Below are 22931 nucleotides of genomic sequence, written 5' to 3' on the forward strand. Positions count from 1 at the left end.
AAGATATAGCAATGGGAGTCTTTAAATGTGTTAAGCACTGTGTTTCTTAGGTCATTACTGCTTCAGGCTAATTAGAAACGCTGATCAGAGCTATTATGATGATCTGAAAAGCCTTTTTTAAATTACTTTTTTTTTTACAAAAAGGTGTTTCAAGATGTAATCTCAGGTTATTTAGCTAATACTATTTCTTTTAGAGGCTTTGTGAACTCTGATATAGCTACTGGAACAGCTCAGAAAGCTGGAAGGACAGTGATATGCTAAATGATTGAGGGAGTGACTTTAAGAGGTTGTTCAATCGTTAAGTCTGCTTAATGAAAGAAGAGTGGTATTGCACTTATAAGGGGCTTAACCAACAATGTTTGGTTATCAGGTTCGCATTAATTTCCTGAAAAAAAAAAACTACAACCACTGGGTATTTTTAATAGTTAGGATTAGGAGACTATTAAGTAAACTAGTTTAAATAAGCTTAGAACTGCAGAGTCTGCATGCAGAAAGTCAATATTCTATAGTGGCACACAATTCTATAGTGAATGCCTACAATTCTCCTGGCTTTTTCCACAGCTGCACTGACTGTGCATCACAAACATATTCTCACTAAATCAAATATTTTTCATTATGTGGAAAAAGCCTACCTTGCAGCTCATCTTACATTTAAATTATGTAATTTACCAAGGTAAAGAGCCGTTAACAAGTTGTCAAGTCATGCCTATTTATATATTGCTTATCTTTACCTACTGCTAATGGCAGTAGTCATGGTGATCTGAATAAAACAATTCTTACAAGTCTTTACCATTTAAAAGTTATGATGTTCTGATGATTGTACAAATACTGTAGTAATATGTGCATTTTTATGAATTAGGAAATTGTAGAGTGGTGAAAAGGCTATCATTTAAAACTGAGATTACAAAATTCACTGGGAGAATAATGCTCTATAGCCGGTGCATTAAGACCTGTAGATGGGGGAGGGGGAAGCCAGTGTACTGGTAAGGTCTGTGTTAATATTAAGCTACTAACGTACTGTATAAGAAGGAAGACAGCAGACATCTATATGGGAAGCATTTTATCCAGCATTGTGCTGTCAAAGAACAGGATATTTAATGTTTTGTGCCGTTACTACAGTAAACATTTTACCAAAATATCAAAATTAAGCACACACACTCTCAGTAGACCCAGTGGTGTTTTATATGCACACTTATGAAAGAAATCTGCAAATGTTTTATTCACGTAGAATAAAAGATCCAAGGTGTTTTTCCCCTATATCATATTGAAATGAGCTGTTTTTAACATTTTTCCCTCATTATTTGCTAAGGAGAGACATGGAGAACATCCTATAAGAGGGTGATAGTATAGCCCCCTCTGTCACAAGGACAGCTTTGTTACTTATTATTCTAAATGTGCTAATATTTATGAATAACAAGATTTGATTTGAAGTAGCAGTAAAAACAGATGTTATGTAAACCAAACCAATACTGACGCAAGAGAGGATGGCCTGTGACCCTATTCCACACATTTCAAGGACATAAAAGGTTTACCCAGGCAGACACCTTTTTACAGTGACCTTCACCATGGTAACAATGCCAATCACTGCATTAGCGTGAGCACAACTCTGCATCTCTCTGAATTACACTTTATCATTAAAACCATAACCCTTTATATTCTGTCAAATAAATGCAGCTAAAAGGTAAAGAGCCTACCAGTGAAATCATAACGCAGATCAATTATTAATGTAGGGAAAAGAGCTGTGAAATAAGAGAGCCTTTCCAATGTACAATGCAGCAGCTCATCAGTTTCCCACTCCTTTAGGTCAAACAGGCTTTACAGAGGAAAAGAGCAATCACTGCAGCTGAAAGTGCTGTAATCTTACAAATATTGTGAAGCCACTCCTTTGGTGTAGACACAAAGTGCAGCCACGCAGAATCATTTTATGCATTTTTCTTAACTTTGTGTTGTGACGTCTGACATCCTAGATACTCACAAACAAATGCCATTACCTTTGGTCGTAAATGTGCTAAAATGATTAAATGCATAATTTTAGTCAAGGTTTCAATACAATGAGAAATCCTTTCACAAGACATAAAACCCTTTCAAACACGCTTTGCTGACCTTGAACAAAGGACATTTCTGTATAACAGATGATTTGTCTACACTGACACATTAAGTGTAAACAGCATTTCTGAACCATCTAAGCTTTTTTTTCCCGCTGTAGAAGTAAAGTGTCTCCTCTGAAATACAGCAACATCACTATCATAACTACCAAAACCCTCCTAGAGATAGTGTAAGTACTGTTATCATTTCTGCACAATTTTAAGAATATCAGCCTTAAGAAAGCCAACTTTTTGGTCACACAGCAGTGCAGAAAAGCCTGTCACTGCAACAGCTGTTGTTAATGCATGTAAGAAACAAGATTCCAGATCACATCTATCACAGAAACAACAAACACATGTAATGGTGACACTGTATAACAGATTGCTTTAGAATTGAATTAATGATGCAAAGTTTAATATGAATTTCCAGTAATATCCAATGCAAGGAGGGGACATTTAATTTACATTTCAAAATAAAGACCGAAAAGCCTTTTTAGTTACCAATGTGAAAACCTGGGACTGGAGTAAAACCACATTTATTTACCAGCCTACTGCAGCTGCCACTGTAGCCTCATTAAAGTTTAAGGTTAAAAACAGTCATGAAAGGCTCCCTTTCTTTTGATCTATACATTTATTTTTCCAGAAGCAGTAAGAAGTCAGACAGCAGCTTGGATTTGTTAATGTGTTTGCTAGTAACTGTGAAATGAAACCTACTCCACAACAAATATCACCTACAAGCAACCACAAATCTTTAACAATACGAACAGAATAATTCCTTGGATGGGTTTTAATAAAGTGCATAAAAGACCACGTTGTATCAATGTTTAAAAAATCATTATCAGAGGGTATTTTCAAAGCCTTTTTGAAGAAATTGATCCTAGTTATATGATACAAAGGAACAGGTAAAGGGTTATTCCATGCTGAAAGGAAAAGAAACAAAACATTTCGGGTGTGGAGCCTTCTTCAGGTGTAAAGAAGGACACCTGCTGAAGGCTCCACAGCCGAAACATTGCGTCTTTTCTTTTCAGCATGGAATAAACCTTTACCTCTTCCTTTGTAACCTATGCATACTGATTCATCTCCCTACTTAAACTTCTAGTTATATGATGAAGAAAGAGACAATAGAGATGTGGAAAATCAAAATAAAATGAAAATGTTTTTCAGCCTATCCATTTTGGAATTTTGAATGGGTTCTATCTGGAAAAAGAAAAATTGGAACACATTTTGCAGTGAGCATAATGTTTCAAAAATGTCAATCACAATCTTTTTATTTTGGGGAAAAAAAGGGCAATTATGAATACCACAGTACCAGAATAAGAATATACAAGTACATTTATGTTTTCCTTCCTGAAAGTGATTTAATATTGATATATCCAGCAATTTCTCTTCACTTAGAAAAATCAAAAGCGCTCATGTAATGTCAAAATGTTAATGAGGCATTCTGTTATTTTCTTGACAATTAGGAGTCTTTCTATTTTTAATTGCAGTAGATTCCTATTAATTACTTAGCCAATTTCCCCCAATTTGAACAACATTACAAGCCATTAACCTAAAAGTAATAGAAGCAATTATTTAGCTTTATGAGAAAAATGATTGAAACAGATGAACTAGAGCTATAAATGACAATTATGTCCAAAAAAATGTATTGATTTAAAAATGTTTCCTTGACTTATTTTTCAGATGCAAAAGCAAATAACTCTCTCATATTCTCAAAACAGTCAATGAGTTAACAAGGAGCTATTTGTTGTGGAATAATTTTAATATTAGGAAAAACTCATTTAGGCTGTGTGCTTCCTTCTACCAATTGCATATTTTCAAAACCACTTTCTGAAACAGCTCATGGTTTCTTAAATAATCTCATCCAATTTTGATTGGAAAGTGGACTGTACTTTCTCTAAATTATCTGATCATATTTCCAATACAGAATAATATGTTTTTACTTTTAAGTTACTTTAATAAGTTACTTCAAGACTTAAATAAAAACTTAATAATAGTAATAGTTGAACCTCTCTTGCTTGGAAACATTTTTTGTTTTGCCATCAATGAGTTTTCCATGAGTTTTTAGACCAGAGGAAAGGGGAAAAAAAAGCAGTTAAGGCTATTATGCACAACAACAAAAAACCCTAAGTAAACATGTGTTGTCAAGACAACAAATGAAAACATTCTCCAGAAATTCATCTGTACAATTTTTGATGGGTTTTACAGGTGGACGAGTTGAGTGTGAAGATATATTCATTAATTTTGGTCACTGAAAAAAGAACAAGCTAGTTATTTACTGATGCTGTTTATATGACTATGAATGGAAACTTACTGTGAAAGACCTTTCACTGTTCTTAAAGCTTTAGTTTTGGATTTATGTGCATATTTTCAGCAGCTAGTTAAATGTTATATTTAACTATTTTTTTTAAATATAAAACTCAATTATCAGAAAATATAAAAACATGTGCAAGTCTTCCAACAAATTAAATAGTTTTGAGTTTAGCTGCATCTGCTGGTCTTATAAGTAGGACAAACATTTTTAGTACTAAAACGATTTGTTTCCACTCACTGCGGAATAACATGAACACCATCTTGGATCTACCCAATTCTAGTGAGCCACGGAATCAAAAGACAGCACTTTGTATCAACAGTATATAAAATAAAACAATGATCCTGATCTCCTGCAACAGGCAATGAGAAAATGAAATGTTATAATGAACCCTAGACATAAATATGCTTTTTTATTCCACTTATGATGAATGTTTGCAAAACCATATAATGTTAGTCATGTAAACGTATAATAATTTAGCTTTATATGACTTGTTGCATCACTATTGTAAAACATGCTGTATAAACAGGGTCAGAAATTTTAACAGGTTTTTCATTGGCCATCTGCTTGCCAATAATGTAGTGTTCAAACTAATTTTGCCAGTACCACTCTTCAAAATAGGAAGATACGTTTTTTAGCAACCAGAGAATGATCACATTCTGTATTTCTAAATTAAATGATCTGCCTATGATAATTGCCACATATTACCATATAAACAGTCAAAACCCTTCAGATGTTCCCATTCAACTTTTTCTCAACATTTTTAGTCTCCAGAATTTCAGCTCCCAAGTATTGTTTCAATCCCCTGGTGACTAATTTGTTTGCCACATTTTTCCTGCATTTTCATTTTCCTTCAGCCAAAAACACAATACATATGAAAATGTAACTTGAAACTATAATGTTTAAAATGAACTTTCCCCAACAGTGGCTTTGTTAGAGATTTAGTGTGTTCAACTTGTTGAGCTCCCACATGTTCTTTATAAGTATATAGAGTAGCCGAGGGCAATAATTGGAAGGTTTTGTCTTTCCCCACAGTGAGTCTGGCAGAACTAATATAATTACTCACACAGATGTAAGGAAGAACAAAAAGTGGAACATGGAAAACTGGAAGCACAAAGAACTAACCTGTATATAATAAACAAAAAAAGATCAGAAAAGCACTCAGCTATTGACATCTTCTTTAATATATACTGTGACATCTGTGACAACTGCATATTGTGAAAGAAATAAAAAAAAAACTACCAAGAATGAGAGGCTAACAGCATAATTTTGTTTCTGCATTCAGAGTAAAGGCTGTAGAAGAGTATTGCATTTCTTTTGCCTCACTCACTGTGTGAGGGATTGGGCTTTTAATTACATAATACCACACACATACAGTTATATAATAACTACGGCCTTAGAACAGGTGAAGATAGCTTCCTGACTAACATCTTTCTGACATTCAGATTCACAAAACAATGAATTATTTACAAGGTCATAGTCATCAGAAATTTGGAGGTGTCGCTAGAGTCAAACTAAAATGATATTTTACTTGTATTAATATGTATGAGACACTGCAGAAGGTACCTTTTAAATTGATCCTCTCGGCTTTTCTCGAGAGTGTGCCGAGATCGAAAGACAAGTAGTCCAACAACATCCTTAATTACAAAATTAGCAGTCAAGACAAATCAGTGTAATACAGGGCACACCCGCTGATAAAGGATTTCCACATTCACAATCAGGATTCATGAGGAAACATACTGACATGAAAATGACTCCAAGCTATCAATTCTGAATTAAAATTTGTCCTGAAATTTACTGATAAATACTGTAGCTCTTTGATAATCACATATTGTTTTTAAATGGTTAGCTCTCAAACAAAAAAACTGTCATGGTTTATTTTCTTCCACGCATCACATTTGACAGCTTCTGTATTTCTCACCCTTCAGGTTCCTCCCCCCCCCCAGCATTGGTGGTGCACATTAATTTAAAGCCTGCAACTCAAAACTTATCAGACCTTCTTCCCTATAAAAATAATAATCTGTGCTCTGCTGTGTATTCCTCCCATTAGCATCTCTTCTGCCTCTGTGCCCCCTCACTGTTTTAACTTCCATTTTATTACTCAATCCATATAACAGACCCGTTTTGTTGAACACACTGTGCCTGCAGGCTAAATCCTACCTGCTCTCTACTTGAAACTTGCATTAGCCAGCAGAATCAAAGCAGAAAAGGAAACAAATTATATTACATATTGTGCATAGCTTTTCTATTATCTAAAGACAATGCACACTTACTGTAATTTAATATGATTTTGCTATCACAGAGAAGAAAAAAAGGAATCAAACACTCTTCTGTCTAGCTTCACAAATTATTGGTCACAGTCAATTTCAAAGAGCTGCTCACAAATGAAACAGTCATGGTTTTAGAAAAGGAAAGGATAGTGCAACATCCCTTATAAAACTAATAATTCGGAAAATCTCTCTTAAAAAATTAAAAAAATATTGCATTAGCTTAAGACCATTGCTCTTGTAATACACAAAAAGCATTAAGCAAGCATGAAATCTCTGGGTCCATTACAGAAGGAAACACTGGATGCCACTCTATTGGATGTGAGTAAATTACAGTCCATGTAAGTAAAATTACATAGTATTCCCTAGTATTCTGGGTTTTGCTCCTTTGTGGCCTTTTTTTCCACTGTAAGGCTGTACAAGCACAACATATGGAGGTATCATGTATATCTTAATACTTAAATCTGTGTGGCAGTTCTAAAGCTCAAATAATTACCAGCAACTCTGTAGACTCTGCTCTGCACAGCGTCTTTTCACTTGCTAGTAGTTATCTGACTCATCAGTCCAATTAAACTTGAAAATAACAAGCACTCTAGAAACACAGCCTGACAACCATGCTCTTTGTGCTAAGTATATTTTCTTTAATTCTATTTTCAAATTACTTTTTATTCATTGCCTGTTCAGCTTTCGGTCAACTCTACTTCTATCCAAATTGCATTCAGCCTGATTATACACACACACCATTTCAATGGCAATTTCAGTTTTGGGTTATTTAAAACAAGGCGATTAAAATTTTCATTAAGAAAGCCTGCAATCAGGTGTGGGCCTTGCATCCTGTGTAGCTTGGAAAAAAAAGTAAAAATGAAAAATACAGATTGGGTTCTACAGGTCTGTCACTGATCCGACTGCTTTGCGGCAATATTGAATATAAACTAGAAAAATTTCACAATGCATTAACAGACACAGACCTCGGAAACCATGGGAGAGGAGGGACAGCGCTCTTGAAAAAAAGCATGCTGGGAAAGTGAACAGGGGAAAGACTGGCAGCGTGACCATGTGACCCCCAGTCCTAACGGACCAGGTAAATGCAGCACACCACATCATTCTGGATCAATGGCACACTCAGCTTTACAGATACTGGAAATGCTGTCGTATATAAGGTACGTCCACCGGAAAACATTGTGCTTTCACTCAGGTGGGTGACTAAGGTTTCAGTTTCATCTTCATTTACCTTGATTATTTAAAGCTCTATTTATCTTCATCATTATGTTCCAAGGCAATAACTGCTTACAATAACTCATCCTGCGCATCCTTCCATTCATACAATTACTGTACCTGGCCCTTATTGCACTGCTATAACCTCTACCTCTGGTTTAATTTCTTTCAGATACGCGAATAATTATAATGTAAGAGCTTAACATATTCACACAGTACACTGAATTGCGGATGATGAGACACACGAATGTCATAAGCTTTTCCTTCCAAAAACTCTATTTTGAGCCACAAGAAGGATGGGCTCTGACAGAGGAGATGACTTCTGTGTGTTATTCATACAATACAATAACTGAATCAACTGTATGTTAACCTGTTGATTGTAACTTTTTTCCTCCAAATTAAAAGCAGTAGGAAATTCAAAAGCCATCTATTTGCATTAGAGTGACTCATCAAGCTTTAGAGCATGACTACAAATATCAAATCTGAGAGTGGGGGAGGACACTGGTTTTTAAAGTTAAAGCACTATGAAGTATAGTTAAAGCGCTACTGAAAGCGGTATAGTGTCCAAGAAAAAGGTGTTCCCTGGAAAGGACCATGAGAACAAACCCCAAATGCCTGGCTACACTTCTTGAAAAGGACCACAACCTTGTTCATGAACTGTTACCGAAAAAGGCTGGAATAATGGAATATTTAAATTCCATTCACATTTTTGATTGAGAAATGTTATTTTATTTCAAGTCATATTTATCAATATTAAGATCAATATTTGCAACAACAGTCACAAATTCAAACAATTTGTTGAGTTCTATTCAATTGGCACATACTGTGCGATGGATGCAAAATGTGTACATAAGTCTTACCACAACATATGTATTTACGTACAAAACCACTGATTACATGCTCTACAGCAAACTATGGCTTCATTATTTTGAGAAGAAAGTCTATGGTACTCGTACTTTTGTAGTGCAAAAACCATCTGTTGTTTTTTTTAAAAAACACACACACAGCCAAGTGGTTCTAATACTTGGTTCAAGAGCTCTTCTGCAATCTCAAAAGCAACATGGTGTAAAAGAAAAAGGATTTAACAGCAAGAATGCTTTAATGCTCAGAATAGCAATTGAAAAGCCTTGAATACTTCAAATACTTGAATATATATATTACTGTATACGCTTATGGTAAGTCAAAGTTTTTTTTTTTTGTCCTGATGTGCTAGCAGAGATGAGAAAACTCTTTTCAGTCCAGACACAAATGACTGCACAAATCTGGCAGCTACAAGGACTACAATAAATGGATTACCCAGGCTAAATCCGTGTACTGTGACGACACACACAGATAAGCAGATAAAAAGTGCCTTGTTGTCAGAGGACTGAAATAAAGTGCAAGAAGTCTGCAATTCTTATATGTTACCTCACATTTTAATTAAAAAAGTTAATGAACTAAGAAATGCACTCAGCAAGACTGGCCCTGGTGTGAGTATATGCATGTCTGTGTATGCCCTGTGAGGAACTAATGGCCCATCCAGGTGTATCCTGCCTTGTGCCAGCTGCTTGCCAGGATAGGCTCCAGCTATTTTGGATAAAGTAGTAAGAAAGTAGTAAGAAACTTACCCAGCTCGTTCAGGCTCTGGGCAGCTTTGGTGATCTCTCGACTGCCACCCTGAAGCTGGCCCTGGAGTCTCTTGCTGAGGTACAGGATGCGAATTATCCTTCGCAGCAAGTCACAGGCAACCTAAGAAAAGACCGCATGAAAGAATATCGTTACGTGAAAATGACAGCAAGCAATGGAAGACTGTGAGGTGGATGTTGCCATCCACTGTCAATCAACGTTTGTGGTTGTTTGAGAGGCAAAACAAATACCACCAAACCCAGATGGGATACATCCGCTTCTGCTTCACCTCATTTCAACAGTTTAAACACATCAAGGACAGGCTGCTTTCAAATGAAATCGATGACATTAAACAAAGCTATCCAAACTTATTATAACAGCAAGCAAAATTATGCCAGAACTGTTCTGAGAAATTCAAGCACAGTGCACCCCTTCTTTTATCTGGTTTGGTTACTGTACATATAAAGCCATGACCATATCAAATTTATGCTGTGCCGCATGAAGCAGAGAAACATAATTTGGGACCTGCTAAGGAAACAATTATATTATAATTTTTTTTACAGTTGCCACTGAAAAACAAATTCCAGAATGATTTTCATATGGTATTTACAGCAAGCATGTTTCAGTCAAAATGTCATGCTTTTCAACCATAACAAATATCTATTTCCATTTCCATAACCAAGCAGAGCTGTTTACTATTATTATTTTAAAAACGTTCTATTCTGAAAAAATAAAATAATTTTAGTTTACTAAAACCAACTGGCAGTTAGCCCAAAGCTCGTCACAGCAGTCATACAAATATAGGTTAGCGAAAAAAAACAGTGACAAAATAGAGCAGTTCTTTACAGCAGGTGCTCTTGTGAAAAAAAAAATAGATGTAAAAATGAAAAACATTCACAAAAGTGAAGGATTTTGTCTACTAGCACCAGTAACCAACATGCCTACAATTACTGAGGCTGTGTAACAACACACAGCCAAGGATACAACACTAAATCTAAGACATGACTAACAAGCTCCACCACACTGTAGGTGACAAGATGAATACTCTAAACTCCTTCTCTGACTGCTCCTGATGGACAGGTGAGCCTCCAGTTAACCCAGAGGTGAGTCAGGGTCTGTAACCCGATACACAAGGACAAGACTGTAGTGAAAACTAAAAACATCACAACCCATATGAAGATGAGAATTCTTTCAATGTTTTTATTCAAATAAAGTGAAAAGGACGAGGCCTGAAAACACTTATGCAGTAAGTCAGTAGGGTACACAGCAGACTTTTACAAAATGTATTCCCCTTCCGTGAATACAGAAGGTCAAAAACGTTTTAGAACATCATTAAGAAATCATTGCTGCTTTCCAAAAACTGTCATGATGTCATGAATGCATTAGCTGGACAGCAAAAGAAGAAAGATGGAACCTTCCCTTTTGTCTGTATATACAGTACATAAATGATGATGTTATGACTCAGAGATTACAGTTGCATGAACTACATCAATTTGGTTCTTGAAATGAAAAAATGATCTGGAGTTCATTAGCTGCCAAAATAAATTAATGATTAATTGAGATATACTCAAAACAGCGAAATAACATTTAACCTCTCCTTTTTGAGAATGTCTGAAACAAGGTCATCTTGTGGAAGAACACAATAAATAATGATTACGTACAGGAGAGACTTCCCTTTGCAATGTCAAACATGACTGCAATGTCAACTTGTAGCAGCAGTGAATGCCACTTCTCAAATCCCAGCCTGACAGCCTCCCATATTTCCAGGGGTTGGGCTTGAGAATAACATTTTGCAAGGCCAGTAAAAACTCAAAGTTATTCCGAGTGTTTTAAAATCAATACACAGCGTAATCATTTATTAATTTAGTTGACTCCTTTGTCCTAGCCAAAAAAGCATGTAAATAGAGTATATATATGATGTCTATAAGCCTATACAAAAATATTCTCCGTCTTCAAAATACCCATCACAGCTGCTTTAAGGAAAGACGTGCAATCAAAATATATCCGTCACCTTCACCACAGATACATATCTACTCCAGTTACTAGCTAAAGTGAACTCTACAGCATATGCCATTTACTCTGACAGTCAGCCAAGACAGCAGGAAAAATCTGATGGCAAAAACAGGACACAGAGCTCAGCACACTCAGAGTGCCACTTGACAGTTCAAGAGAATTAGCAAAGACAGACTTGATGTAGCCATAAAATATGTGGGAAGGTAGGAAGAAGAGGAAATTATATACTGTACGGTAGCACTTCCAAGACGTGTACTAATGCCAATTTGTTATGCATAACCAAATAAAGAAGCCACCATGAGCCAGGAGATCCGCAAAACGGGTTTTCTGAAACGTCCACAGATGCATTTCAGAAACCGACAGACTTGTTAGGGTTGAGGGGCCAGAGATTTACCAATATCTTTGTTACTGGTCATACAGTTAAAGTAAAGCTCAATCTCAAATGTTGAGACTCAAAAAAGGAACTGTTAAAGATCCCATTGCTTTCAATTTTAAATGTATTTCTTCATGATGATGGGCCTTCAAGCAAAAGCAATGATGTAATGAAACTAAAGCATGCTGATAGCGTGACAGTCTTTTATCTTTACTACTCAAAATGATAGAGTGAATTCTCAATGGAAGACCAATAATGGAAAACAACTAATAAGAGTTAGTTTGTTAAAAGAAAAACAAGAAGCAATGCTAAATAGTTTTTTTTACAGCAACAAATACAAGATAGGATTAAAAGCTCTTCCTTCTTCTTACATAATCTTTCAATTCAAGTCAATTAAAAAATCATTCGCACCACACATTGTACAGTCCTCTCCATAAAAACACATAACCTTAATAATATTGTGAAATAATTAAAAGCTTTAAGACCCTCCTTTGTCTAATGGAATGAATGACTAAATAGGGAATACAACTGTTTTTGTCAACAACAGCAATAAGTAAAACTACTTTAATAAAACAGTTCTGATGAACAGTATTTTATGCAGTACAGTAATATTTAAACAACGCATTTTAACCAATTAAACCTCAAATCTAAAAATTAGTCTTGCTCTTCACAAAAATAAAATCACAAGATACACAGTGAAATTCAAAGGAACATAATGATCCCACACACATAGAAAAAGGTTTAACTCCTTTTTACAGTACTTATTTTTTAACCAGTGTAATTTTAGTATAGTGTTTAGCATTTGTCATTGATTCATTGAATAATTAATGTACGCAGTAAATTAGTTATTTTTTGTGTGCAGCCCTATAGTTGATAGATCTTCAGCCTTAAAATCAATATGTACCCTAATCATGCATTAGTGTGTCCTAAAGAAGCAGTATATTAGCTTCTTCTCTAAATTCAGAAATACTCCAATGGAGAACTTTTGAGCGATGAACCCAAAGTTGTTTTTAATTTAAAATCTAAATTATTTTAGTAAAGGATGTTTTAGTTTTTTTTATTAAAAAGGTAAAACAGCCAAAGTCCAAAAACATTTAACCAGGCCTTTTAATTTATTTCCAGTCTACAATGCTTTAAAGACCTTTTCAAGGTGACATTGTCATTTAAAAATGTGCTTTGGAAAAGAGTGCTACAGTAGAAATTAAATCTAATCTCATCCGTTCTGCAGGAATGATTTTTAGCTTTCAAAACCATCCAAAAGCAGCTCAGAAATGTTCAAGGAAATCCTAGGGACTAGCCAAAGAGATTTTAATCCACGCTGAAATGTCTGATGCCTTTTTCATCATCTCTTTTAAAATCTGGTTAAGAGATGTTTTACATAAGGTAAATAACGAGGCGAAAAACATGGTCACCTACATACCTGTAATCGAGCCAGCTGTGCTGTACGAGCAACAATTTTATTGTATGGATCAACAATCTTGGTCCTAATCCTGTTAAGAAAAAAAAACAAGCCATTTAAACTTCATGCAAAAATGTTATTCAAAAAATTCTTAAATGACAGCGAAACACTACACATTGAAATAATACTAAACATTCCGCGATGCAATAAGTTATTTCTTGAATAACAGCGTACTCGACTTAATTCATATAGTGGATTTATGGCTGGAGTTTTGAATTCACAGAGACATCCAAGACAACAGAGGTGATGAATTAGTACCTGTCAAGAGCTCCTTGTAAAGCACCAATTCTTGTCTGCATCATTTGAAGTACACCTGTGAATAGAAAAAAGAGCTTTTTTAAAAACATGGGCAAAATCAATTTTAAATTTATTAAGCCTTTTATTAAAGCAATAAATCAAAAGTTCAAGCAAGAAAAGCAAATTAATAACCCAACCATTAACATTAGTCTCCTAATATATCCATATTGTTAATTCATTTGCTTGAAGTTTATTAGATTAAATAGTTTCCAGTTTCCATCCTTCTGGGAATTCAAGCTTGAACGATTTCCCTTTGCTTCTGTGGTACCTGATCTGCGACAGAGGAAGAAAATTGGAGAGTTGTGACTCTCAAGCCCACATCAACTTAATGTCGCATTGTGCCCGAGTCTCCACTGAAAACTGGCACCTCAAAATCTGTGACTCACCAACACACCATCCTAGCTAACAAGGCAGAGTGCACCACTGAGACTCACCTTTATATCAAAGTTTAAAGTTAGAATTATTAACTTTATTAGTTCAAGTCAACATATCACATTATAAAAAAAAAAGATGCTCCCACAAGCGTTTTGGAGCAAGAGTTTGTTTTATTTTTCTTCTATGTAACAGCATTACCCACATGAGAAGCAGAGGCTTAACAAGCTCAAAGAGTAGACACTAATTAGTCATAAGTTCTATAGATTTTAGCTGCATGAAATGTGTTTAAGTGAAGTGTCCAATCCATTAAGTTCAAATATTTCAATCAGAGTAGCACTGAATGAAAGTCTTCTTAGACATCAGAGGATGTCAAATTGATAAAGTGGAGTTAATTGGGAAGTGAAATTTAGAATACATTTCAACACAATAAGGCCAAGATGGCGAATGCTTCTTCCTCATAGCTCCTGGATTCTGCATTTGATTCCAGAGAGGGGCGCAACCTGTAGGGAGTCGAGATATTCTTCCGTTGTCAATATTGTTTTCCCCAGACACTACAGTTTCCAGTCCAAAGGTACAATACAGTATGCTGGCTAGGTTAATCGGTGTCTGAATTGTTCTTGTGTTTGCTCTGTGCCCTGTGAAGGTCCGAGTCCTGCTTTGCACCCAATAAGAGGATCGACAATGCCGAGACAACACAGCGCACAGGAACATTAAAATTGTTACAAAGGAGGAAGCTATTCGGACCGTTTAGCCCACTGAGCAGTTAGTACCTAACTGATCCAAAGGCATCATCCTATTGTAGCTGGGAAGTTTGTTAAATATTCCCACAACAAGGACCTGTACATGGATATAAAAATATTAGAAAATATATTTCAACACAAGTGACTAAGCTACTAGAAAAACACAGACCCAAAACCTGGTTAAAGACAGAAGCAACCCAAAAGACAGACAGTTCCTTCCTATGCATAAGAGTGCCACACAGTTGACAATGTGGCCGAAGCGCCACCTGCTGGAAATACTTATTAAATTAACCCAGCAGAGCAACAGGCAAAGAAAGAGCAACGCTTAATTTCATTGATATGAACTTGCAACCAAATAGGAAATACATCGCACTTTCTAAACGGTTTATAAGAACCTTGAGGTTAAGAAACCCTGAGGTTAATTAACAGAATGGATTTTTAAATACATAATTCAACAGGATCTTGATTAAGCATAAAAGCTAAAGATGCAGTTTCTTTTCAGAGATACACCCCCTGGCCTATTAGGACAAGATCAGAAAAATCTAAAGGCTAAAAGTCCAACAAAGCTATGGAACACTTGCATTATTTAAACCAAAGTAACTAATGCAGAGCTCGCTGCATGCCAAAAATAAAAAGCAAAGCAGATCTCTAGCAAATGTCAATACCTGCCACAGCATCACATGCAAGCTTCTGTACCTTCAAACTGGCAAGAAAAGTGTCAATCAACAACAGTGAGAATCAGTCTCAAAATCTATTGGTTACAACAGAAAGGATTATCTCTTTAATCATAAAATATGAAGGAAGCGAAGCCACTGTGAAATCATGCTGAGCAACACTTCATCATTAAAATCCACAGAACACAGCAGGGCTTTCAAAAATAAATTGGTTGGATTAATTTCCACAAACGAACACTGCTATTCCCTTATGCGAAACAGATTTTCCATCATTAAATGATAGACAAATAGACAATGCTGTGAAATTAAAACAAAAATAACCAAAAGAGTTTACCGTTAGAAATAACCACATTGTTTTTTGTGAGTGCAGCAGCCTTATAGGTAATTCAAGTACAAAAAATCAAAATGGTTGTGTTGAGTGTAGAAAGACTGGAAACCAGCAGCAAATAAAAAAAGCAACTGAAACACCTGGGTATCTTTGTATATTTGTTACAGAACACTTCAACAAGGGCTCCCTGTAGACAATTACCTTCCAAGGATTCAGTCCCAGTTGCTTGGGCCAGTAAGTCTTCGTGTCTTGCTACCACCTAAAAAAAATGAAATGCAAGGATATTTTAAATAACTACTGAACACATTTACAAGTGTTTGATTTCCTCCCATCTTCCATTATTGGTTTCATTTGGTATCATTTATCAACAAAATATTGTTTTATGATTCAGATGCAAAGCAATCCTAGATCATATAAATAAAGACTGTAGGAACAGTTCCACGGAAACCTGCATTATCTGATCTTGAGAAGTGAATTGGTGACCTACTCATTAAGTTGACGTTTCCCTCTACCACATGAATGGAAAGAATAAGCTATCTATATCATCCCAACTGACAAGAAAGTGTGTCTGTTCTTTGTTTAATAAGGACTGAAATATTCACCAACAGCTCAATGACTGTCCTCTTCATGAACTGTGTACCTAATATTAGTCATGGATCTAGATACTGTATCTTCAAACTTTCAGATGCAATTAGATGTTACAACTGCTTTTCCCTGGAAACTGAAACACTGATAATATTGCTTATCTGCTTTTAAAGTCATGCTTGGTTTTCAGTTTCATAAGCACCAGAGACAGGACAGGAACTGACCTGATAACCACATATATCAACAAAATCTTGTAAGGCACAAAAGGAAGCCCATCTATTTTTTTTCTCTTGGAGTAGGATATTGTTTTAAATTAATGGTGCAACCTTCTGTGATATAATGTCATTTCACATCATATTGCTTTACATATTTTTTCATAGACTCCTTATGAAGGTTGCTATCCTTAGACAGGTATTTGGCATTCTAATGGATAAAGACCATAAAATACTATAGTTTCTAAGATCACAAACCATTCAAAACTGAAATAAAGATAAGATGTTGACATGTTGATAAGATGTTGATAAAGATAAGACAATTGGGTTTGCATGTCACAAAAAGAATAAAAGATACTTTTATTCACCTCACCTCCAAACCCTACTAGAATCGGTCTTTTGGATCATCTCCTGAGAAATTATTTTTGCTCCAACAGCACACTAGCAAAGTCAAATGGAATTTCACACAATAACAGCATCAGAGTCACTTCTGCTACAAACATAATCCAATGGCTGATAAATTAAATTCAGCATTGGGAAACTAAACATGTAACTGCTTTAAAAAATAGTTTAGATCAAACTTTCCAGTTTATATATTTCAAATGATTTGATGCACATCCTTTTATTGAATTACTTTTTCTGCAGGATTCTCTGATGCCTGCCGACTATTACCAGCTTTGCATGCCAGCTAACTCATCTCCTAAGAGTATCTTAAACAGATTACCAGGCTACACTGCACTGCATACTAAGTAATACTACCATATATTTTCAGATTATTTTATTTTTGAACGAGTGGTTAAAATGGGAAAAAGAATATTAACCAAATAATTTGCACAATGGGGTGTGCCAAGTAGCCCAACTGGTAAAAGTGCTTGAGTGAGTGCATTCTGAACTCAGGTTCAAGCCTGAGTCACGTCACTAGCTAACACTGGCCCCAAACAGTGGGACACGATTGGCCGATTACTGCTCGGGGTGGGACAGGATTTGTCACCCAGAGTTCTCTTGGTGCTCTCTGATACAGTGTCCCCTGCAGCCCCCCAGGCTCCCGCAGATAGGTGGTTTTATAAACTCCAGATGAAAATGCTTACCCTTTGGACATGTGGCTCAAGGCATTCTTCAGCTGTTGCATGTTGTACTGCATCACACAACATAAACCAACAGACAACAATCCCGTGTCCTGTATTTGCCCTCAGAACTGTTATACAGTATAGCACTTATCTGCACGTACCTGTAAATGGAGCTCTTTGTCCAACTGGCTGATGCCTTGGGCAAGTTTAGCTAGCTGCTCAGTTATTACTGCATGATGAATAGCTTGAGCCGTGTAGGTCTTGACATCGAAGTCTTCTTTGCAAAAATCTGCATAGCACTCTGGAAATAAAGTTTAATGTATTACAAGAAGGCAACATATACAAATTAGAAAATTACACTGTGAATCATGGTAACTACAGTGCATAAAACCACACTTCTGCAACTCTTGGAAAAAAATATCTTGATATCTGAAAGTATAAAAAGTAAGAAAAATCACATTCAATAACCTAGATATGTAATGTGATTGCCATACTTGATCTGAAATTAAGTTTTCATGCCAAGAAATAAACGATACAAATATTTCAGAATATAAAATGAAAGATCAGCATCATTGTAGCATAACAGTAGTGGTGCAGCCAAATGGCTTGGTTTGAAAGTACTGAAGCCCCTACACTCCCACCCTGAAATGTACAGGAGATAAGTTTGTGTTCAGTGAAAAAAACTTATAATTCATTTATTACAATCAGTACTACAGAACTGAAATTGGTTTTACCTCAGAAATACATGGATATATTTGATAAATCAATATCTTTCCACATTAGCAAATATAAGAACCACTTAGACAACGCATAGTATATTGTCATAGCAGGTAGATGTATCCAAATTTGAAGTAACTTAATCCATTACTGACTGGATTTCCAGTAATACAAATCATAAATATTGTTACAAAAACTGATGAGTCTAATTCTCCTAGTGAGAAACATAATTATGGCTTGGAAATTCAGCAGACAGCTGAAGTATAGTATACATTGGATACCACTGCCTAGATAGCAGATATACCTGCTCTCTGCCAAAATAAGCATTATGGAATAAAAGCAGAACAATCAGTCTAGCTTACTACAGCTACTTTAAAACAACTGTACTGTTATGATAATAATAATAATAATAATAATAATAATAATAATAATTATTGCTTACACTTATATAGCGCTTTTCTGGACACTCCACTCATAGCGCTTTACAGGTAATGGGGACTCCCCTCCACCACCACCGATGTGCAGCATCCACCTGGATGATGCGACGGCAGCCATAGTGCGCCAGAACGCTCACCACACATCAGATATCAGTGGGGAGGAGAGGAGAGTAATGTAGCCAATTCATTGAGGGGGATTATTAGGAGGCCATGATTGGTAAGGGCCAACGGGAAATTTGGCCAGGACGCCGGGGTTACACCCCTACTCTTTTCGAGAAACGCTTTGGGATTTTTAATGACCACAGAGAGTCAGGACCTCGGTTTTACGTCTCATTCGAAGTACGGCGCCTGTTTACAGTATAGTGTCCCCGTCACTATACTGGGGCATTAGGACCCACATGGACTGCAGGGTGAGCGCCCCCTGTTGGCCCCACTAACACCTCTTCCAGCAGCAACCTTAGTTTTTCCCAAGAGGTCTCTCATCCAGGTACTGACAAGGCTCACACCTGCTTAGCTTCAGTGGGTTGCCAATTGTGAGTTGCAGGGTGATATGGCTGCTGGCTAATGGTCATAATGGTCTTTATTTCAGCATTTCTTTAATCCTCATTTATATTACATGATGCAAATACTATCAGATACCTACGGTGTCTATAGAAAGTCTACAGCCCCTTTCAGATTTTATAACCTGGAATTAAAATGCTTTAAAATATATATTTTTTATCTACTCATACCACTTCACAACTATCCTTCAGAATTTAAAAAAACTAAACTTAAAATACCTTGGTTGAACAACTTTCTATCCTCCTGGTAATAACACTCCTAAATTAACTCAGGTGTATCCAATCAACTTCAAAATGACACAACAAATTAACTGATCTCCAACTGTGTTAAACTGTAGCGATTCAAATGATTTCAGGAAACGTTCTGCAGTTCCTGTAGGTGCATCTCAAAGCAAAGCGTCAAACATGAGAACCAAGGAGCTTTCAAAAGAACTCCAGAACAAAGTTGTGGAGAGGTACAGATCAGGGAATGGATATATTAAAATTTCTAAGGCCTTGAACATTACGGGAGCACCGGGATGACTTAATATTTGTTAATAATAACAAATATTAAGTAGTGAAAAATACATGACATGACCAAAAATTGCTTCAGTCTAGAAAGATTGATTAGAGAGGCTAATAGAGGCCATTTTGAAAGAGCTACATGTTTCAATGGTCAAGACTGGTCAAAGTGTGCAAGAGACAACAATATCCATGGCACTCCTCTAATCAGGCCAATATGGCAGGATGGGCAAGCAGAAAGTTGTTACTGGAAAAAACAGCAACACGGCATTTAAGTAATGTTGCAAAATGTCTTGTGGTCTGAAAAAACAAAAATGGAATGTTTTGGCCTAAATGCGAAGTGTGACATGTGGCACAAACCAAAACAAGACATCACTCTATGAATTGGCTACATTACTCTGCTCTCCTCCCCACTGATAGCTGATGTGTGGTGAGCGTTCTGGCGCACTATGGCTGCCGTCGCATCATCCAGGCGGGTGCTGCACATTGGTGGTGGTGGAGGGGAGTCCCCATTACCTGTAAAGCGCTTTGAGTGGAGTGTCCAGAAAAGCGCTATATAAGTGTAAGCTATTATTATTATTATTATTATTATTATCACTCAAAGAACACCATCCCTAGAGTGAAGCGTGGTGATGGCAGCATCATGGTATGGAGATGTTCCTCACCTGCAGGGGCTGGGGCACCTGTCAGGTCAGCGGGGAAAATGAATGGAGTAATGTACAAAAAAAGTCAATTTCCATACTCTGCAAGAAAGCTGAAATGGGGACAGAAGTTCCACCTTTCAGGGGCACACAGTCAAAGCTTAACGGGAGCAGCTAGTTAACACAAAAGGTCAACGCAGCCCTGTCAGAGCGCTAAACCGAAGTCCAACCAAAACATTGAGGCATGACTTAAAAACTGCTGTCCATCAGCGCTCCCCAAGGAACTTGACAGAGCTTGAACAGAACAAATATTGCCAAATTTAGATTTTCAGAATTTCCTACAGCCTCACAGCTGTAACTGCTGCCAGATTTGCTTTCACAAAATATTAATTCTGGGGAGTGGAGATATTTATAATATTTCAGTTTTTATATTTTTAATGAAAAATTATTTCCCAGTAAAAACATTGTTCCCCTCAAATGTGTGGAGTATGGTTGTGTAGAGAAAAGGGGAAAAAATCCTCATTTAAATGCATGAAAATCTGAGGTACTGACTATAAAATGTGAGAAAAGGTCAAGGGGGTGTAGATGTCCTATAGACACTGTATTTTATTTATTATTATTAATAAAATGATATAAGTAAAGCATTTAAAGTATATTGAAAAAGTAAGTTTCTTCATTTTTACCTTTTTCAAGAGCCTTTGCTACATAGTACTGTTCTTACAACAAGGGTTTAGTTTTAAGAATCTACACATTCCTTTGGCTTCTACAGTAAGGACAGTTAAGATGTTTTTTTTATACAAATCAGAAGAGACACAGTGGACATGAACATGATTCCATCAACAAGAGGAAAACAACAGTCACAGTACCACACAAATCTATGCAGGAATGTTTGGGAAATAAAATGTCCACATGTGTGTGAGGTTTAATTTCACTTGTACAGAATGGTAAGGTCTTGCTTTAACAATCCGAAGTGTTAGGATTCGTCATAAACACGAAAAATAATCATAAAACGATGTATGTGTAGAATTATATGCACACTGGATTTTCTTCTTTTCTCAATCACAAACAAGTGCAAGAGAAATCCTGCAACGTGTCCTGTAGCCAGCAGAGGGCCTTTCAACGCAGTCTGTAATGCGCACTTACAGTGAAGAAGTACTGTAGTTTTCCCATATAAAAGTTATAAGACCAGTGTCCTTACAACCCCTATGTACTTGTGTAGATTATGTCTATTAACACATTGAGACATAAATGTATTGCCACGCAATCTGCATATTCACTCAAATCTGAGCAACCACGAAACAGTAACTTTTTTACAATATGCTAACAAGCTTTTAATAGACTTGAGTATCCATATAAATATGCATTTCTTTTTCGAAGAAGTCTTTGCAATTGAGTAGTGTGTTGCCCGATATATCAAATATCAATTTTGTATTTTAAATAGGCAAATTCCTTCAAACATTCGGTTACTTTCTAATAACTATAAAGTAACTTACTTTCTTATTAATATAAAGGTTTTAAGTGCAGTATTTCCCGAAACCTAAGCAACAGTTCAAATAAACACCTTAAAAAAGGTTAACACCTATGGCGACTTATAGGTTGAAAAATCTGAACAAATTTAAGTGCCATAATACGTGCACGTAATGTCTACATTTCAAAGTGGAGTTAATTAGGCGAATAAATATAACTACAGTATTAAAATTCATTCTGTATACATGTTTCTTACTGTACTAATTCACGAACGCTGATGCAAAAAAACAGTTATATGCAGGTTAGTATTTTGTGGGAATGTCAGGTTGAAGACTGCAGACCGATCACAAACACAGTTGACGTTCATTGGTGTTGTTTTTGATATCATCATCACAAATGGAAATAATTTCAATGCAACAAAGCACCCTGAATTGCCCATAGCTACCTAAATGGACTGGGAATCTTCATGCATGCATTTCGGACACTATTAATTTCAATATTACTAAATATGTCATTTTTGAGTAATTTATACATAAAAATGCTGCTGCATGACAATACACTATAAACAACATTAACCATTAGCTAATTTGAAAGAACACGCTATCCATTATGTAAGTAAAAATAACGCTTACTGGATTAAACGAGAAATTATTCAATTGTTTCTTTATATTAACAGCTATTCAATACGAAATAAAAAATCCAGCCTCCAATTTTAGTAGTTAATGTAACTTAGTTCTTCAATCACATTAGAGCTAGCCTCAAATATAAAGTGTACAAAGAAGACAATGTGTAAATGTACTAATAATGCAGGTTCCAAATATATGAAAAACGCATTACCATCTTTCAAAAGTTCATTTGTGGACGCTGTTTCTTTACTTCCTTCCATGTTGGCTACTGCCACCTTACCTATCTGCTGACGTATAAATCAAGCGTCAGGAAACGCTGCTTTTTAGAGGCACAATATTATTGCAAAAAATATATATTATTGCGATAATTCCCAACGCTT

At 36.0% G+C, this 22931-nt stretch overlaps 1 protein-coding gene across 1 annotated transcript in view; it reads right to left on the reverse strand.

Annotated features, from left to right (window-relative positions):
- The window catches only part of cog5 (component of oligomeric golgi complex 5), a 173806-nt gene extending 150944 nt beyond the window's left edge, over positions 1 to 22862 (reverse strand). The window contains exons 1-6 of the mRNA XM_006633320.3: positions 22763 to 22862; positions 17764 to 17903; positions 15940 to 15997; positions 13583 to 13637; positions 13286 to 13355; positions 9482 to 9602 (exon numbers count right to left, since the gene is read on the reverse strand). Of these exons, the coding sequence (XP_006633383.2) occupies positions 9482 to 9602; positions 13286 to 13355; positions 13583 to 13637; positions 15940 to 15997; positions 17764 to 17903; positions 22763 to 22811 (493 nt within the window). The 5' untranslated portion in view covers positions 22812 to 22862. The remainder of the gene's footprint in view (positions 1 to 9481; positions 9603 to 13285; positions 13356 to 13582; positions 13638 to 15939; positions 15998 to 17763; positions 17904 to 22762) is intronic.
- Between the last annotated feature and the right edge of the window lie 69 nt (positions 22863 to 22931).

The sequence above is a fragment of the Lepisosteus oculatus genome, chromosome 7 (genome assembly GCF_040954835.1).
Source record: "Lepisosteus oculatus isolate fLepOcu1 chromosome 7, fLepOcu1.hap2, whole genome shotgun sequence".
NCBI classification, from domain to species: domain Eukaryota; kingdom Metazoa; phylum Chordata; class Actinopteri; order Semionotiformes; family Lepisosteidae; genus Lepisosteus; species Lepisosteus oculatus.